The 17,876-nt window shown below is 33.6% G+C and overlaps 1 protein-coding gene across 2 annotated transcripts; it reads right to left on the bottom strand.

Moving 5' to 3' along the window:
- Positions 1-427: 427 nt before the first annotated feature.
- On the bottom strand, positions 428-13,779 carry LOC11439451 (protein MICRORCHIDIA 6). 2 transcript variants are annotated; one of them, XM_003601192.4, is made up of 20 exons: positions 13,659-13,779; positions 12,844-13,200; positions 12,541-12,615; positions 12,410-12,444; positions 10,508-10,586; positions 10,279-10,368; positions 10,120-10,195; positions 9,247-9,325; positions 7,274-7,402; positions 6,301-6,399; positions 6,115-6,216; positions 5,881-6,030; positions 5,632-5,721; positions 4,614-4,665; positions 3,970-4,081; positions 3,274-3,365; positions 2,986-3,092; positions 1,302-1,381; positions 1,073-1,115; positions 428-811 (listed from the first exon to the last, which is right to left on the bottom strand). In XM_003601192.4, the coding sequence occupies exons 2-20, from the start codon at positions 13,190-13,192 to the stop codon at positions 719-721; spliced, it is 1,932 nt and encodes a 643-aa protein (XP_003601240.2). In that variant the 5' UTR covers positions 13,193-13,200; positions 13,659-13,779; the 3' UTR covers positions 428-718. The 2 variants fall into 2 exon arrangements, with proteins under 2 accessions (XP_003601240.2, XP_024635457.1); XM_024779689.2 differs by lacking the exon at positions 13,659-13,779 and having other exon boundaries at positions 12,844-13,641.
- Between the last annotated feature and the right edge of the window lie 4,097 nt (positions 13,780-17,876).

Raw genomic sequence — 17,876 nt, forward strand, 5'->3', positions numbered from 1 at the left:
TCAAATACTTATCAATGTCCTACGTACACATTTTTTCTTTGCAAAAATTAGCTATTTTTCTGATATTGATCTCAATATATAATAATTATTGTTTACTTGAGAACTTGGTCATAACCTACACTTAAATGTAACATAAAGACGAGGTCGTAATACGTCTGATTTATAACAAATAAAAAACTTTACTTACATGTAACGAAATAATTGTAACGTTTTAAATATGATGAAAAGCTAGATAATATTTTCAAGTTAACTCAACCACATTAACCTTCTGGGACGTTGTCTAATCCTCTTAGTACCATACAATTTTAAATTGATTCTGATTCAACAATAAAATTTTAGACAACTGAAAGCAATCCTTTTGTACAATTTGTTTAATGAATTTGCATAAGTTTGAATATCGCGATACACAGACAAGCACACCAAAAAAGCCAAAGAGACCAAAACAAAACTTAATTGCTCATAGGCCTTGATATTCCATAGTTTTACATGTACAGAAGGTGGTTAGTCTGAGCTATGCTAACATTTACTTGCACAAGATGCCTAAAAAACTTGGGGCAAAAACACTACCGGGTATACAAAGAGGGCAGGATCTCAGACCCTGTGATCCTTTAACGTGCCCATAAAACTGGTTAGCCCCGGACTACAAAAGATTGAGCTATAGATACAACATTACTTCTACAAATGAAAAAATTGATGAGAAAGAGATACATCTACACTACTACTCCTCTTTCACGTCTAGTGAATGCAGTTCAGCTAAAAGACGATCATATTCATGCCGGGCTTCCTCTATTTTACTTCTAAGCTGTGTCACCTGCACAATCATAACCACTTCTCTTAGATCAGAGATACAAAACTTCAACCGTACAATTTATCGATGAAGGTTTGTGTATCTTCTTTTCTATGTCGTTACTTTAGGGGTGGATAATTTGGAATAATTCATTTTAATGCAGAATCCGAAGAATTCCAGTACTCAATAAATCTTCGAATACAACTCAACCAACAGTACACTGTACAAAAGCTGTTCTCTATGAATTAGGCAACAGGAAAATCAAAGTAATTAACCAAACATTACCTTTAAATTAAGTTCTTCCTCTCTCTTTTCAAATTCCAAACAACTGCAGGGAAAATAATACAAATAAGATATATAGCAACCATTTCTAATTCTAAATAGGAGAAATAAACTGAGTCGGGTAAGTCCTCTGAAATCAAAAAAAGAAAATGAAACCAATCCAACTAGTAAAACAATAGTATTCTCTACAATCAAGAATTATCAGACTGGCATTAATTAGAAATATACTCACTTCGCATGTAGTTTATTATTTTCTTGCATCAATGTTATAGTCTCTGGGTTAACGACCTGGTCTGCAGGAGTTGTGGTGATCTACATAAAATGCAAGGGTTAAGTGGCATTAAATATCTTACAGTGAACTAGATTGCAAGAATCAAAAGTACAGGGAAATCAAGTAATTTAAAATGGGCAGTTTATCTCTAGAGTACTGAGGAAAACATAATATACACCAAACAGACAGTAAATTGGAAAAGATATAGGTATCAATAGTACAACTTGGTACTATAAAGCTCCGACTATGGTGGGGCCCAAAATAGGACAGAGACACTGTGGGTCTATGTCTCTATGATAAATAGTCTTTCGTTGCACTTTCAATCCTGTTCGCCTGCCTTCTACAAATGTTTATCAATAGCGATAACAGAATTGAACAGAAACTAAATGTCATGCTGAGTTGTCACATAAATTTGCTCTATCTCATTGTTATACCAATGAAGAACTAAGGATCCATTTGGCTTGAGAAAACACTATTTGCTTATATTTTTAATCGGCAAAATTGCTCATGCAGTCTTTTAATCTGTTGCACGGACACTTCTGATTGAAGGCGTGTCCCGGTGTCCGACATGTATCAAGTCCGACACCGATACTCGTGATTAATTGAATTATGTCATTTCTCAATTTATCTGTGTTGACATGTTCGTGTCCAGTGTCTGTGTCCGTGCTTCATTTAACTTATTTAATTCTACCGGATTAATCTTTTTAAGTTCTTATTTTTACAACTCTTAGTTTTGGTTTAACTCTACTTGAAAAAAGCTGCATGGCAATTACAGTGGTGACGTGTCTGTAACTAACAGTGTTATGTGGCAAGTCCAAGTAGACTTTCTACATTTTTAAATTAATTATTTATTAATAATTAAAAACCCCAAATTAATTAGGGTCCTTTAAAGTTTAAACCCATTCAAATTTGAGGCCTCTTCAATCATCTTCAGCATTCCCGCCACATGTAATTCAATACCACCCTGAACCTGAATTTTCTAATGGCCGCCTTTTCATGATTTTTTTGCTGGCCTGAATTCATTGATCGTTTTAGCTTAATTGTACAAATCTATGAATTTTCCTAAACTATATGAATTTTTATTTGAGCTTAATTGTACTTGCCACATAACCACCGTAATGGCCGGATGGGCTTTTATAATGGAGTTAAACAAAATCTCAAAAGGACAACACTGTGCATGTTATGATACATTGCCACATAACCACCATTAGAGAATAGAGACACATCGGCACCATAATAGCCAGATGGGCTTTATAAATGAAGTTAAACAAAATCTCAAAAAGAGGACAACGCCGTGCATGTTATGACCACAGAAAAGGACCACAGAAACAATTTCGCCATATTTAATTACAAAATGGTCACATTGTTTCTTGTTTTCAAAGATTTGAATGGAAAACAAGTGATACACCAACAAAAAAAAATTAGTCATGGTTTAATGTACAAATCTTTGAAAACATGAAACAAGTGAAAAACAATATGGTCGTTCTGTAATTAAAATTGAAAAGTAAATGACAATAGCAAATATTATTTAAACCATACAGACTATAAAATGTTTAAGAACACATTTATATGAAAAATTTGCTTAAAATAATATGTACGGATAAAAATAAAAATTCAAAATAATGACCAAGAAACCAATACATACCTGTTTCTTCTGACTGAAACCAGTACCAGTTACACATTCTTCACTTGCATGCTTTTTTCTATTCTGAAGGTCTATCAATTCATCTGTCTTCCTCTTATTATGATATTCTGAACAACAAAGAAGAAACATTAGTTTGATGAAATTGGATATGCTGGTGATGTCACAGAAGCAGTTAACTTGCTCGGATCTGCTTTGAGGGTTCATATTGTTTTGTTCAGAATTCCAATATGCTATATTTCTATTGAAAACAGGAGGAACTTTTATTTTGTAAGAACAGTTATTCCATACCAAGTGATTTCTGCAATGGTGGATGTGATTGGGCAACTGGAGTTTGAGGCTTAGCTGCCGGACGATACCCAATAAGTCTACAATGAGTATCCCTGCAAAAGTTTAACTTGAACATGTCAGATATTAATGCCTAAAGATAATAAAATTATTTACTGGTAAAATTGCTTTATAAGTCCTTATAGTTTTATTAAATTTTTTACCAAGTCCTTACATTAATGAGCACGATAGGATACCATTGTCTTAAGGAACTATGGATTACTTCTTATCTTTCTTATCCTGGACACCAAAACAACCCTGAAGGTTTTATGCAGAATTCTTATATTTTAAATTTTAAAAAGCCCTATTAATGTTGATAATTTCTTAACGTAGCTGAGTTATCCCTTATACTTCATTCAAAATTTCATATAAGTTCATATAAAGTCTAATAATGATGGTTGGAGATTGGGGGCCCAATTAAAAATTATCAAAAGCATGAGGACACTATTAAAACTTTAAAACGAATTGAAAAATCAATAATTTAGAAGAACTTGTGTGAAAGTTAGAGCTTATTTTTCAAAAAAATACATGTGTATTGCTATTTAACAACTAATCCAAATCAAACACTAGCATGTTTCAAAAGTAGAGAATATGTGAGAGTCGGACAGGATATGGGAGCGGGACAAGCATAAATGAAGAATGCAAGTAAAAACAATTCACCAGTATTCCGATGTCATCGACTTCAATCGGGCTTCTAGCTTTTGAAACAGTGAAGTTTTCTCGAAATCTTGTTTATCATGAGTTGGCTCAACAAAATCCGCTTGCATGATACCTATCGCAAGATTAACATGGTTAGGATCTGTAATTTACAGATTCAGTATATCTACAAGAGTTGTTATTTTGCCACAAAATGGGAGAACAAAATTCGACAACAATTTGGATGGTTAGTGCAGTTCAAATAATGGTTAACTACATTCGCAACTAATAAACCAACCACAAAACACAATCTTGAATGTCGTTAACATTAACCAAAATTTGCAGGCGTATATTTGAAAACCTGAAAATCATGTATATTTAAATATAATTTACACAGTTATAATGGATATCATGCATACTTGAACACCTGAAATCATGGTTAATGATTACATTCAAAATCATGGTTAATTACGTTCATTGCATGGCCAATGAATTGTTACACCTTGCTATATTCATTAACCATCCACTGAACGTAATTAACCACGTTTAAATTGTGTTAACCATCTAAATTGCTCTCGATTTTTGTTGTCAAATTTGTGTCAAAATATCATTTTTGTATCTATAAACATCAACCAGAACTTGTCATTGAACAGTAACGAGTTACTCACCAACGACTCCTCTGCCTCTACTGTCTTGATATCTTACAACGTGCCAAAATGGCTGACATATTGAAAAGGAAAAGGCAGCAATAGCATTAGCGAGAGTGGACGGAAAAAGGACACAATACATATGTTTACAGAGAGAAAGAAACTCAAGTAAATTGATAGTGCTAAATTTGAATTTTACATGCCAAGTAATTAATACACTGTATGAGCATTCAGAATTCGAAGCAACTTATAAATTATAATGTTTGTTTTAAAACTTCAACAAGAATATTGAAAAAGTTAATGGAAATAAATTCCATCACTTCTTGGGTGCCTTCGGCTTTAAAAAGATGATTTTTATGGTGAAAGGTCTCTTCTTTGATCTATTATCAAACAAAATTGGGTTCAAGGCATTTCTTTTGTGCTCAATATATGGCTTTCTTTACAGGCATCTTCTTAATAAATATGCAGAGATAGAAAAGTAATTTTGTTTGAATTACTTTTATGTCTTCCTGCTCATCAGGAGTTTGTGTTTCTGTTTCTTTATAACACTTATCTTCCAAAAATATTTGATGTATCAAATCAAAAATAAATACAACATATTAGTTTTAATTGCATGCTTTGTTACCAAACAATATATTCTAACCACTGCCAGTCAACCATGCAAACCTTCCTATTATAGCCTTCCAACTAAAACAATCATCTGGTCATCATTAAAAAGTAAGGGCTCTTGAATTTAAGGGATGGGTTCTAATTTGCTCTACTTGTAGATGTTTCACTACAATTTATAATCAATTATCATTTCTTATCCATGACATTTGATAACAATTGTTTTATAAGCAAAATGTCACTTTGACAACAAATGTGTAGGTTAGTTTCTCAGAAAGTTCCAGGTGCAAGTTGCCAAAATGCAAAAGTGAACTATCTATAGTACTAAAATTATGGGGAGGGGCGACCTAATACCTATGTATGCCCAAATTCTAAAACTATTTATAGCCGTGTTATAACTACTAATGTTGGAATATTTAAGGGTGATAATTACCAGTATCAGCCGATGTTTGTGATATACATTGAAACCATGGATGTTGACATGAGGGGCTTCCTTAAGAAATCCAATTGTAACAAAAAGTTCCTACACGTTAATAGAAATGATAATATTAATAATTTGAAGAAAAAAATTGGGAGAACAATAGCTAGAATAAGATAATCGTTGCTTGACAGCACACGAAAACTGATCCTCTCAATTGATATATATTATATAATGAAAAACATTTCAAAAGTTTGAAATAACCTCTACAGCTCCACCACCACATTGTGGTGTATACTTGACAAATTCAACAAGTTTAAGATCGTCGGCAATGCTATGTGGCTTCACAGCTTGCCCTCTCAATATAATTTGGAAAGTTTGTGGTAACCGCAAGTACAATATGGAAAGGTACACCTGTGCAGCATGAGAAAATTAGACTCAATAAAATTCAACCTTCGAAACAGACACATAGATACAATTTTAATAAGTTAAACATACACGTAATGAGTAGCGAAATCGATTAGCAATATGTTCCTCCTGGATTCGCTTCCATGCAGGTTTTGTACCAATCTTCTTGATATCCCAAGCAATACGAATATCCTGCATATGAGAATAACTCTCCCCATGAGAAAGGACAATTTCAACACAGAGCTAAAAGGAAAACTAGTAAAATAAAAATACAACCTTGGGATCTGTATCAAAATTTAACTCTGTAATCCCTTCATCATTGAGCCACAAATTGTAGACGATAACTTTAGTGCCGTGAGATCCCATGTTATCAAACTGCAAGAGTGATGAATATAGGGAGTCAAGACATACTGTAATAGTATAGATGAGCATCATAAATTTATATGCAATGTACTAATGTTATAAAGCTAGCTTCAAAAGTATAGTTGCTGGTTGAGCAATTGACTCTGCCACCTAAGCTTAACAGTCAGTGTTTGTAGAGTTTAAAGCACCCTCAAATGAGCCCTAAGGACTGTATACTCCTTCATTTCTCAAGATCTTACAGATCCAAAGAATTCTCTCAATGCAATTCCTATTGCTCTACAGTAATTCTCTTTTGATTTCGCGGGAAGAGTCTTGACGGTGCACGAGAAAATGGACTAAATAATTCTTGTTAAGAAGCTTTGCTCAAACTACAAAATTGGCGGAGAGGGAAGATGAATGGTCATCAGAACTCCGCAATGACGTGATTGCCCAGTGTTCGACAACATAGGCCTCAACAGAACCCACAACAAAACAATTTTAACCGTCAGAATTCAACACCAGCCCTAACGCAAACACAAATTCCATGGCAGAACTTTAACAAAACCAATCCCATATATGACATTTGCCTCATACATGACCATTTGTGCCTCGACCAAATCCACCACCCACTGCCTGTGTGATTAACCCAACTCCAGCAACAAATGGGTTTCCGCACAACAATAAAACAATTATAATTTGACATTCTAGATCATAGAATCGCAGTAATAAGACAGGACAGATGAACAAGAGTGAAAACTGTAGGTATCAAACCAAACAATAAATTCATGATGCTAAGCAGATATCGTCTAAAGCAACAAAGAAAAAAACTAGTATGCTAATCATTAGTATTTTCCAAAAGAGAGAGCCAATTAATTATAAGGGGGTGGAAGAGGAACATAAAACTGACTTGTTTCAGAAGATCTGCTTCTGATGAATATGGTGACCAGCGCAACAGCAATGATAAATTCGCCTTAAAATGTTCTTTTCCATTTAACATATCCAATGATCCAGTTGATGTATTAAACTCGTAATTCACCTGAAATTGACAAGATTGGTTTAATGATGTCAATTGAAACTACTAGAATCTTCAGTATAGACAAATTTATCAGCTGAAGAAATATACAAACAATGCATCAAATCATCATCTAAAATGCCCTTTTTAGTATTCAGGCCTGTTAAATTCAACTTTATATAGAAAGCATGAGAGGGGCAAATATCAAACTATTGACTGCTTTGGCCACAAAGGCTTTGATACCCTGTCACGAAGCTAAACAAAAGACATTCTAAAATACCAAGTCTCACGCATTCTATATTTAATAGCCATAATGATTGACGAGAGGAAAATATAGGAAAGTGGGACCAGCAATATATATACTGCCAATCAAAAGAGGGGGAAAAACAAATCACACAATAGTTGTCTTCTATAATATATAGTCTGGGAGCTACTACTATCAGTAATAGCAAATTGTATTTCAATGTGTGTTCAAGGAAGGAAAATAATAAAGAGAAAAAGGTCCCGGCTAAGAGAATAATCTCTAGCCCCTGACAATTTGGTCAACAATCAGAATACCCGTACGTTCTTTCTCCCTTCCTATATAACAACTTATTATCTCACTGACTCCCTTCCCATCCTACACGAACATTGGGCCTTACGAGATAACCTTGAGCCTTCAATTGTAGACTTGTAACACATGTTGTTCATCCAACGGCTCATCAATGGTGGAGATCGGATGTTTGTCGGGTATAATTACCTTGTTTAATGCCCAATAGCCCACACACATCCTCCAAATCCCATCCTTCGTTTTGACACGAGAGAAAGGACGGATGCTATCTAATTTCGCCCTCTGCCAGCAACCTTACCTCTTGTTTCTCAATCTCATTGTTATGGTGATGGGCATATCAACAGGGTCAGACACTTATTGAGTTGTAAAGTGATGGCACGATCATCGCATCTGTGCGGTGAAATAGATGAATGCTTACTAAGGATTTACTCAAGCTCTTTTTCTTCAAAACTGAGTATATCCTTGCTATACTATTCTTGGCAGGAATTCCTCTCCATTTTCAATTGTTTCTATCTTGAACCTAGTAAATACCCTTTGAGTCTAACCATATTCCCGTTCTTCCTTCAACCCATAGTAGTTCTACCCATGGTCTCCAACCATTCAACTCTCAAACAATATCAACTCCCCCCAAGTCTAAGACAAAAGCATCCACTAACACAATGTGCCTCCCAATTCCCAATTTTTATCTCTACTACTGGACAGACAACTCTGAATAACACCTATTGCCATTTCACAAGCTAACTCCATGAGTCTTCATGTCAGCAACCGCCAGTCCCAAAGACACCATTAACTCTCGAGCTATGAAGTTATGTCTAGCTCCACTGTTGACCAAAAGTAAGATTGGGTAGCCTTCAGCAAGCCTTCAAACTTAATGGTCTTTGAGCAAGAGAATTCTGCGGGTTTACTGCTCTATAGTCTTAACAATTGACAAAACAACCCACACTCGTCCTCCTCCTCATTTACATTTACTTCTACCATCTCGTCTTTGGGGTGTTTCCTCACCATAGTGAATATAGATACACAAATGTTCAATGCAACGTTAACTATTGTTGTCAATAATACCTTTAACTATTTATTGCAAAGAGGGAAATATGTGCAACAAGATAATAAAGTCAAAGGCATCATAGGAAAAATCCAATTAATTGCAAAAGAAATACCCATCAAACTTATTGATTTCATTGTCTTGTGTAAAACAACACTTAAAAAGAAACAGAGGTGTAATATATATCAGTTCAGGTGGTTCAACTAGTGACTCACTAGTCCAGCCACCGACCTAGTCAATGACAGTCTGGATAATAAAATGAGAAATACCACTTACCATTGGTACTACTATTCTGTCAAGTTGTGTTTGCGTCAAAAATGTATATGACAGAAGTCCAATGCTTTGAGTCAAAATCCTGATCAAGATATGAACAGTGAGATAAGAGAAACAAACAAAATAGCAATTTTACTGTCATGTGAACAAGTGAAGTGACAGTCGAAATAGAACAAGAGAAAGAAGACTCAAGGTTGTTATAATAAAAGCATATAGAATAAATTGCCATAGGTTACAGCCTTATGCTACAGAAGTTTAGATTCCCAATAGTCGAGAGCAGATTGTTTCTCTTGAATTTTGAGTTGGGCCTAACTCAACCCTACGAAACTAGCTTATAAGATGAGGACTACCCACCACTTATAAACACATACCCGGGTCATATCGCGCCCAATGTCTTCTCAACAGTTTTAATGTTATAAAACACCATATTAAATCATCGCATTTCTCTAAAGGTTAAGGACAGAAAAGAGAAAAATAAATTTTCGTGTCTTCTCAAGTTTTTCCAATCAGGAAGTCGGTGAAAAAAATTTAAAAATAGCTGAACTGGACGGGTGCATCAAATATGTATGGACCTCTAAAAAATGGTCCAAAGGTTGACTCTTACCATTTTTAGTAAATCTTAATAAAATATTATATCTCTTCCCTGGTAAGGGTCCACCTTTGGACCCTTTTTGAAAGGACCATATTAGTAGAAAACCCAAATTGGACATATATAATACATAAATAAATTCATCTGAGTAAGCATTTCCTTCAGGATGCAAATAATTAATAAAAATCGATCTTTCTTGGAGATGTAGCAATGATTGACTTTGCCAATACAGCAGGAAGCATGTAGCCTTGACCAACATATCATTATATTCACTTTTTGACACATACCCGTTATTCAGATGGCGACTGAAGACTATAGCATCTGCACCAAGCCTCATACTACTGGTCTTGAAGCCATTTCCATCTAGAACATCAAATACAAAATAATTATGAAAGAGATTTAAGAGAATAACAAAGTTATTGCAGAAAGGATGTCACGCTCCATACACTGTCCAATAGAAAGCTTTGAATTTTTATCTGAAAATCCAAAACTCATGCAGCGTCGCATTGCTTCCGGATCCATGCCACCACCATCATCTGATTTTCAAATGCCAGTACCAAATCAAAACAATTAGAATGATCATACTCAGTGCAAACATATTCCTTCACAACGCAGGAACTTAAAACCAAAATGACTACCAACTACCTATATCAAAGAGTTCCAGAACCAACATACCTTGAATCAACAATGCCGGACTTCCATCTCTTGGATTTGAAGTTTTATCTACACTGACAAAGGTAGCCCCATTTTGGATCTATCCTAAGAACAAATGTCAACCATGCAATATAAGATACGAAGGAAAAAAAAATATAAAGGTGGTAGAACTGGAATGTGAAATGATGGTTTGTAACATTGAAAAACATAAAAGAGTGACAACAATAGACATTAAGGTTTTACAACAACATATGCAATGAAAATTAAAAAATACTTTAATAAACAAAAACCAGAAAGCTACTAAGGCAGAAGCAAAAACATAAATGCCGACATCTATAGAAGATTCTGGCACAGGGAAATGCCTGTATCACAAAGCAATAGACAATACTATTAGTTTGCAATAGCCCACTCGGTATGCTACAAATGAAAAAAGAAGATGGCAGACCAGCTTAGCCTAAGCAAGCACACGAAGGCTTCTAACTGTAACAGAAATGTCCACAAGTCTTAGTTCAACCGGCAAAAATGTTGAAATTGTTATGCCGGACGCCATGACCGAGGTTCGAACCCCGGCACCTCCCCTTGTGTGTGTGTGTGAGTTTATAATGGCATTGCCATTTCGTCCATCTACCGGAAAAAGAAAAGAAAAAAAAATGTTGCAATAGAAAACGCTGAGTAAGCATCTAGGCTAACAGCCTGTGTAGCTAACTGACCTTGAGTCAATTAGATCCTTCTGGTATAGCACACTTCAGAGTTAACAACTTATTCATTCAATACATATAATATTGAGAATAGAATTTCCCTTATTTTCTACCTCACTTTATCTCGTGAATTCTCTGCCATTTTCGGTTTCTATTACAGCTAATATAATAATAGTTCAAACCCACTTGGGTTGCCCTGGTGTTGTTGGCTTGAGACCTTGGAGTGTGCTCCTCTCAAGGTCTCAGGTTCGATTCCCTCCAGAGCCAATTTCGGTGGACTAGTACATACAGAGCTTTGCTATGGCTTTAAATGGGCCCCCGCAAGTGGATGGTGGGATTGGACCCCTCGGATTAGTCGGTCCTTGGCCCGATACTGAGCAACAATAACAACCAAAGCCTTATCCTACTTAGTGGGGTCGGCTACATGGATCATATTATACCATAATGTTCTATCATAAACAGTATTCTGGTCCACCTCATTAATCTCCAAGTTTTTCCTAATAGTTTCTCTTATAGTTTTTCTAGGTCTTTTTGTGCCTCTAGGGATTTGTTCTTAATACAGAATCTATATTTTGGTTCTGCCCTTTCGGACAATTCAAGGTCGGCCCTGCCCATACGGACAATGCAAGGTTGGCACTGCCCTCATAGACCCCTTCCTCAACCCGAGACACTGGCTCATTCAAAAGTACTTCCCCGAATCACTGGGTCTGGTCAGACCCTACCTACATGATGACAAAAATACTCCACCGGATCATAGACCCTGACATGTAATTCTCTCCCCTCGTTTGCTTAAGCTACTCCATCGAGCACATCATCCTCGACATGAGCCAGATTCATCACAAATTCACAATTCAATCATTCACAATATGCATTTAATAATTATTCAATAAATCTTGTAACTTCAAGTCATCAAATGCATAATTCATTAAAAAAAATCACCAATTTGAGGTATTCAACAAGTAATCTGATCACGTATACTCATATAGAGAAATACAAAATCATTCACACATCACTCCATATTTCAAAATCGGTATACATAAACAATCTCATTTTTGTATCATGATAATCCCAAGGTTATACATAAACGGGACATAGAGCAACAAACACATCATATACACATTCACAATAGTTCAAATATCACACGTTCGTCAATTAAATCAAATAACACCTTACAAGGGTGTGTGTGTGTATATTAAATAAGAATTCAACCAACAGGAATAATCACCTCATCAACAGCATTATCAAGAAGCTCTGCTATGGCTGCAAACAGAAACAAACAAACATAAATAATCACAAAGATAGACAATTAAAGTAGTCATAAAGAAGTCTATATAGCTGATTAGAATAAGAACATACCACCAAATGCCCACTTGTGGGAAGTTGCATTTGAGTGAAGGAACATGGGGTGTACATGTAGATAGTTTTTCCCATCTGCAACCCAAAAAGAATAAGAAATGCATAAGAAATCTGGAATGGACAAAACTCAGTGTAATGTACCTGCAGGCAAAATTCTTAGGATATCTGAAAACTAAAATCCTATGCAAAAGTCAAATGGAAAGAAAAATCTGTTAACAAAAGATTGTGCAATGAAGTTACAACCACTGAACCAAATAGTAAATTCTATCAATTTCACATACACATGTACATATGTGTGTATACCTTTGACTCCAATTTGAGAAGCATGTCCTTCGTCATAGCTTCCAGCTTTCCAAAACTGCCTCGAAAGCGGAGCAGCACAAAGGGGAGATGCATAGGAGATACCAGTATCATCGATTGGCGACGGCCCCTGCTCCAACACACTGGAATTACTATGACCTGTACTTGGAACACTGCCACTAAAATTTTCCTCGACATCTTTCCCCGTCGCACGACTTTGGGATTTCCCACACTTGGCTTGCCGCCTGTGTTCTTGTTTCACAGCACCTGGCTCCAATTTAACAGGTACAATACCTCGAACCTTTTCACTTTCGTCGTCACTAGATAAGTCAATAACCTCTACACTCCCCATAATTATCCCTAACAAAATAAATCATAGAAAAAAAAGAAAAAAAAACGGATTAACATAAATAACCAAAGAAAGCAAGTAAATTCAATTCAATCCTTGTAGTACCCACGCATTCAATTAATTTACTTTTTCAAAATTTGATCAGATGTGGTGTCAGTGTCGTGTTTGGTATCAGTGTGATTACTTCAAAGAATTGAACAGTAAGATATGAAATATGAACATGCAAGTTAGTTAAGTTAGTCAAACTACATTGGTAATTTAACATATAAAGTTGAAAACATAAAAGAAAAACAATGAATGAATTTCCAAATTTATATAATTGAAAAAATAAAAAAATAAAAAATAAAGAACGGCGAGAGTGAAAAGGAAACATGCAGGGCGTGATCAGAGAGTGAATGTGAAACGAATTGAAGCGAGTTAGAGAGTTAGGGTTTGGAAGAAAATGCAGAGGAAAGTTGTAGAAACTTACGAGAGAGAAAGAATTGAAAGTAGTTGTTTTTTAGTCTGGTAAACAAATAAACAAATCAAATCAAATATACTTTTCACAACTACTTAATTGTGTCACTTCCCTAAACTCATAGACGGTACTTCTTCTCTCCTACTTGGGTTTAAAAAAAAATATATATATATATAAGATTTGAATATTAATTATTGTCAACAAAAAGATTTTAAATTTTAATTATAGGATTCTCGTCAAAAATATGATATTAGGACTTCTGAACGAGTGTGTTCGGTTCTATTTATATGATTTTCAAATAAAATTTATTTTATTATCAAAATCAAAATAGCATTAGGTTTGGTTTGGGGTTTTGTGAGGCAACCTAATCATTAAAAGGATCAAAATCAAAACATAATAAAATAAAATAAAGGACTGCATAAATAGATAACCATTTCAACAACAAAAAAAATAGATTACCATTAAAAGAGTCAAAATCAAAAGCAGAATAAACTCATAATCAAGGATTACATAAGTATCCTTAAGAAAAAGATTACATAAGTAAAATTTTCATAAAAAAAATAGTCATATGTTTACTTCTTGAAGTATTGAGGAGACGAATCATCGACACCACAATCACGCGGTGTCTTTATTCAATTCACGTGACAATTGTCTTTTAACAGCGTCAAAACTAATTGATGGCTACGATAAAGGAGGCAAAAAAAAAACTATAGGTTAAATTTAAAGAGGCAATATATATAGTGTTACTCTCTATCTTTTGTTACCTAGTGGGCTTTCTACACTGCAAGCCCATTCTTTTCATTTGATTAAATTATTCAATTAAATATTTAATTTTTTATTTGAATATTTTATTGTGTGATCTATATTATATATTTTATTTTTTTATATCCCCGTGAGCTTAATTCAGTTGGTAGGGATATTGCATATTATATGCAGGGGTCGGGGTTCGAACTCCGGACACCCGAGATATTGCATATTATATGCATGGGCCGGTGTTCGAACCCTAGACATCTCACTTCTCCACATTTATATGTGTGAGTTCTAACCACTAGACTACTTATAAAAAAAATCATTAATAGTTTCAGTTAGATTTACGATTCATATTAAGAAAATCAGGCTCGCCCTCAATCCAAACAAGGTTTGGATCACCTAGAGCATATTGGGTCATGTCACTTGCCAATTTATTATTCTCCCTACTAGTCCAACTAAACATATGTCTAATGAAGAAACCTTTTCTGATCACTTGTACCTAAATAATGTCTCTTAAGACTTGTTAAAAAAAAAAAAATAATGTCTCTTAAGAATCTGTTTTGTTCAACGAATAGGAGAGGAGATGAGAGATTTTAATGAAGGGGAGAGAAAGGGAGGGGAAATATTTTAATTAAACATTTCTTTGGTTCAAAAGAGAGAGGGGATGAGTTTTTAATTAAAAGTGTGTTTGGCTCACAAGGGGAAGACATAGATTTTAAAATTAGTTTATTGTTTTACCCTTTAACTTAATTAAACACATGAACGGTGTAAATAGGCTTCTGAAACAGTAACAATGTATGAAGGAGTGATAACAATAAGGTTAATAAAGTAACAAAACAATAATAATGTAATCAATAACAACACAATGACATAATGGATTACTCACAGTTCACGTTGGAGACTGTTTGGAGCATCGGTTGACAGCAACAAAGTGGCAGTATGGTTGGAAGAGTGGTTTTTACATGTAACAAATAAGAGTGATAGACAACATAATAATAAAAGTTATTACAATGATAATATAACCTAATAATAATAAAAGTTGTTGCAATTTGTCAAAAAAAAAGTTGTTACAAGGATAGTATAACCTAATAATAATAAAAGTTGCTGCAATTTGTCAAAAAAAATTGTTACAAGGATAATATAATCTAATAATAATAAGAATTTTCCTTTTTATTTAAACATTTTATTGTATTACCAAGAGATTGGGAATATAATATTAAATATTAACCGATAAAAAAATATTAAAATAATCGTTCACTCGCAATTAATTAAGCTATAATTGCATAGTTTAATTGAAAAAGATATTTAGGTAGTATTTGACCTTACATTTTATGCCGATTAATCAATATTGTTCTACCTTCTAAAAAAATTTATCAATTAATTTAGCTATAATTGCATAGTTTAATTGAAAATAATGTTTTAGTAGTGTTTGACCTTACATTTTATGTTGATTAATGTATTGTTGTACCTTCTACAAAAAAATCTACCAATTAATTCAAGTATAATTTATGTGGAGACAAGTTTATGTTAATTTATTTCATGATAGTAGAGAAAGGAAATTAAAAAGAAAAAATAGAATACGAAAAAGGAATTTGAATATATGGGTAGCATGCTTTATCCGAGAAATTATTGAGAATGGACTGAGTTATCGGTAATCATATAGGTTTGTTGAAGTGGTTGAAGATTTTTGGGTAATTATTTTACCAAAAAATTAAACTTAATTAAAAAAGCGTCACGTCATTTTCAAATGTCTAATAAACATGTTTTTTTTTTTTTTAAGAAACAAATAAACATGTACTTTGTCAACTAACATAACACATCTGCATTTTTCCATTGTAACATCCCATTAAAGACCAAATGTAAAGTAATTTTAAATGATAAAGGTTGAATAAAAAATGGCATGAAAACGAATGATATCTAAAAACTATATTTAAGTTAGTAAATAAATAAACAAATGACATCTAAACACCAGCAAAATAGTTCATCTTAATGTTAGGACGACACAGGGAGCCTATATTGTGTTTGCTCATCATATTATGCTAAGAACAATCACACAATGGAGATTGACACCACATATCGACTTAAAATATCTAATGAGCGTATTTTTTCAACTCAGCATAACACTTCTACATTTTTCAATTCTTAGATCCCACCAAAGACTAAAAGAAATCATTTGAAATAATAGATCTTGAATAAAAAAAAAGCATGAAAGCAAATACATCTCTAAACTATAAATTTTAAGATGAAAAAATTTAATAAATGATACCAAAAACTAAATAGTTCATCATAATATTGTGTCTTCTGAAGGAGCCTAATTTTTTTTTCTATAATTAGTTTAGACTAAGATCAACCACAAAAGTAAGTTTCACACTACATCTTCATCTAAAATCTTAAGACATTATGTACATAAGTTATCTCACTTATATTTTCCTCACCATCTACCATTGAATTCAATGTGAAACTTTAATTCACATATGACACATTAACATCTCTTAAATGTGAGACTTTTTGCATGTGTAATATGGTGACATATCCAAATTATAAGGACAAATTGAGACCTAACATGAAAAAGGATTTTATTACATGAGGTAGATGGTAAGGAAAACAAATAAGGGGTGTGTCCTTTAACCTTGAAAGTATTCGGTATGTAGTGAATTGCTTGCAATTTTGTAGGTTTGGTGAAGGATCAAGAGATTTTTTTTATATGAGATAGATGGTAAGAAAACAAATAAAGGGTGTGTGCTTTGACCTTGAAAGTATAACAAATGGATTGAGTTGCTTGCAATTTTGCAGGTATGTTGAAGGATTAGGAGATTTTGGGGTAATTATTTTACGAAAAAAATAGACTCAATTAAAAAACGTCACATCATTTTAAAATTTCTAATAAGTATATATTTTTGTAAATTCAAAATAATACATTTATCTTTTTTCAGTGTCAGTGTTCACAAAAGATCAAAGTCAAAGAATTTGAAATAATGAATTTTGAATAAAAAAAACCATGAACGTGAATGAAATATAATAACTAAAATTTAAGATAAAAAGGTTAAATAAATTACATATAAAAACTAACAAAACAGTTCATCATGATTTTGAGATTTCTAGGGGATTCTGCATAGAGTTTGATCACCATCTTAGATTAAGAGAAACCTCACAAGTGAGATTGATATCATATCTTTGTCCAAAACCTTTAGGCATCAGGAGTCATCTTACTTATATGATGTTCAAAATCTATTATTCCATCCAATATAGAACCTGAATACGTATTTGATAAATTATTATCTTTTAGTCAAGTGGGCAACTATCCACGTCCGTAATTACATGACGTATTTAAATATGATCAAATGAAAGCACAAAATGTTCAAAAATTTTGGTTGGCGGTGGTTTCATGGAGAGGGGTTTATGTTTCTTTCTTCCATGAGAAGAAATAAAGAAAATTAAAAGCAAAAAAAAAAAAATCATAAAAGGAATTGAAACAAAAGG

This window comes from Medicago truncatula, chromosome 3, assembly GCF_003473485.1.
Source record: "Medicago truncatula cultivar Jemalong A17 chromosome 3, MtrunA17r5.0-ANR, whole genome shotgun sequence".
Lineage (NCBI taxonomy): Eukaryota > Viridiplantae > Streptophyta > Magnoliopsida > Fabales > Fabaceae > Medicago > Medicago truncatula.

Coding starts and splice junctions, on each gene's coding strand:
- LOC11439451 (XM_003601192.4), bottom strand. CDS start 13,192: ATGGGGAGTGTAGAGGTTATTGACTTATCTAGTGACGACGAAAGTGAA. Junction 12,616..12,843: donor TTCTCAAATTGGAGTCAAAG/GTATACACACAT, acceptor TTTGGGTTGCAG/ATGGGAAAAACTATCTACAT. Junction 812..1,072: donor AGGAAGAACTTAATTTAAAG/GTAATGTTTGGT, acceptor ATGATTGTGCAG/GTGACACAGCTTAGAAGTAA.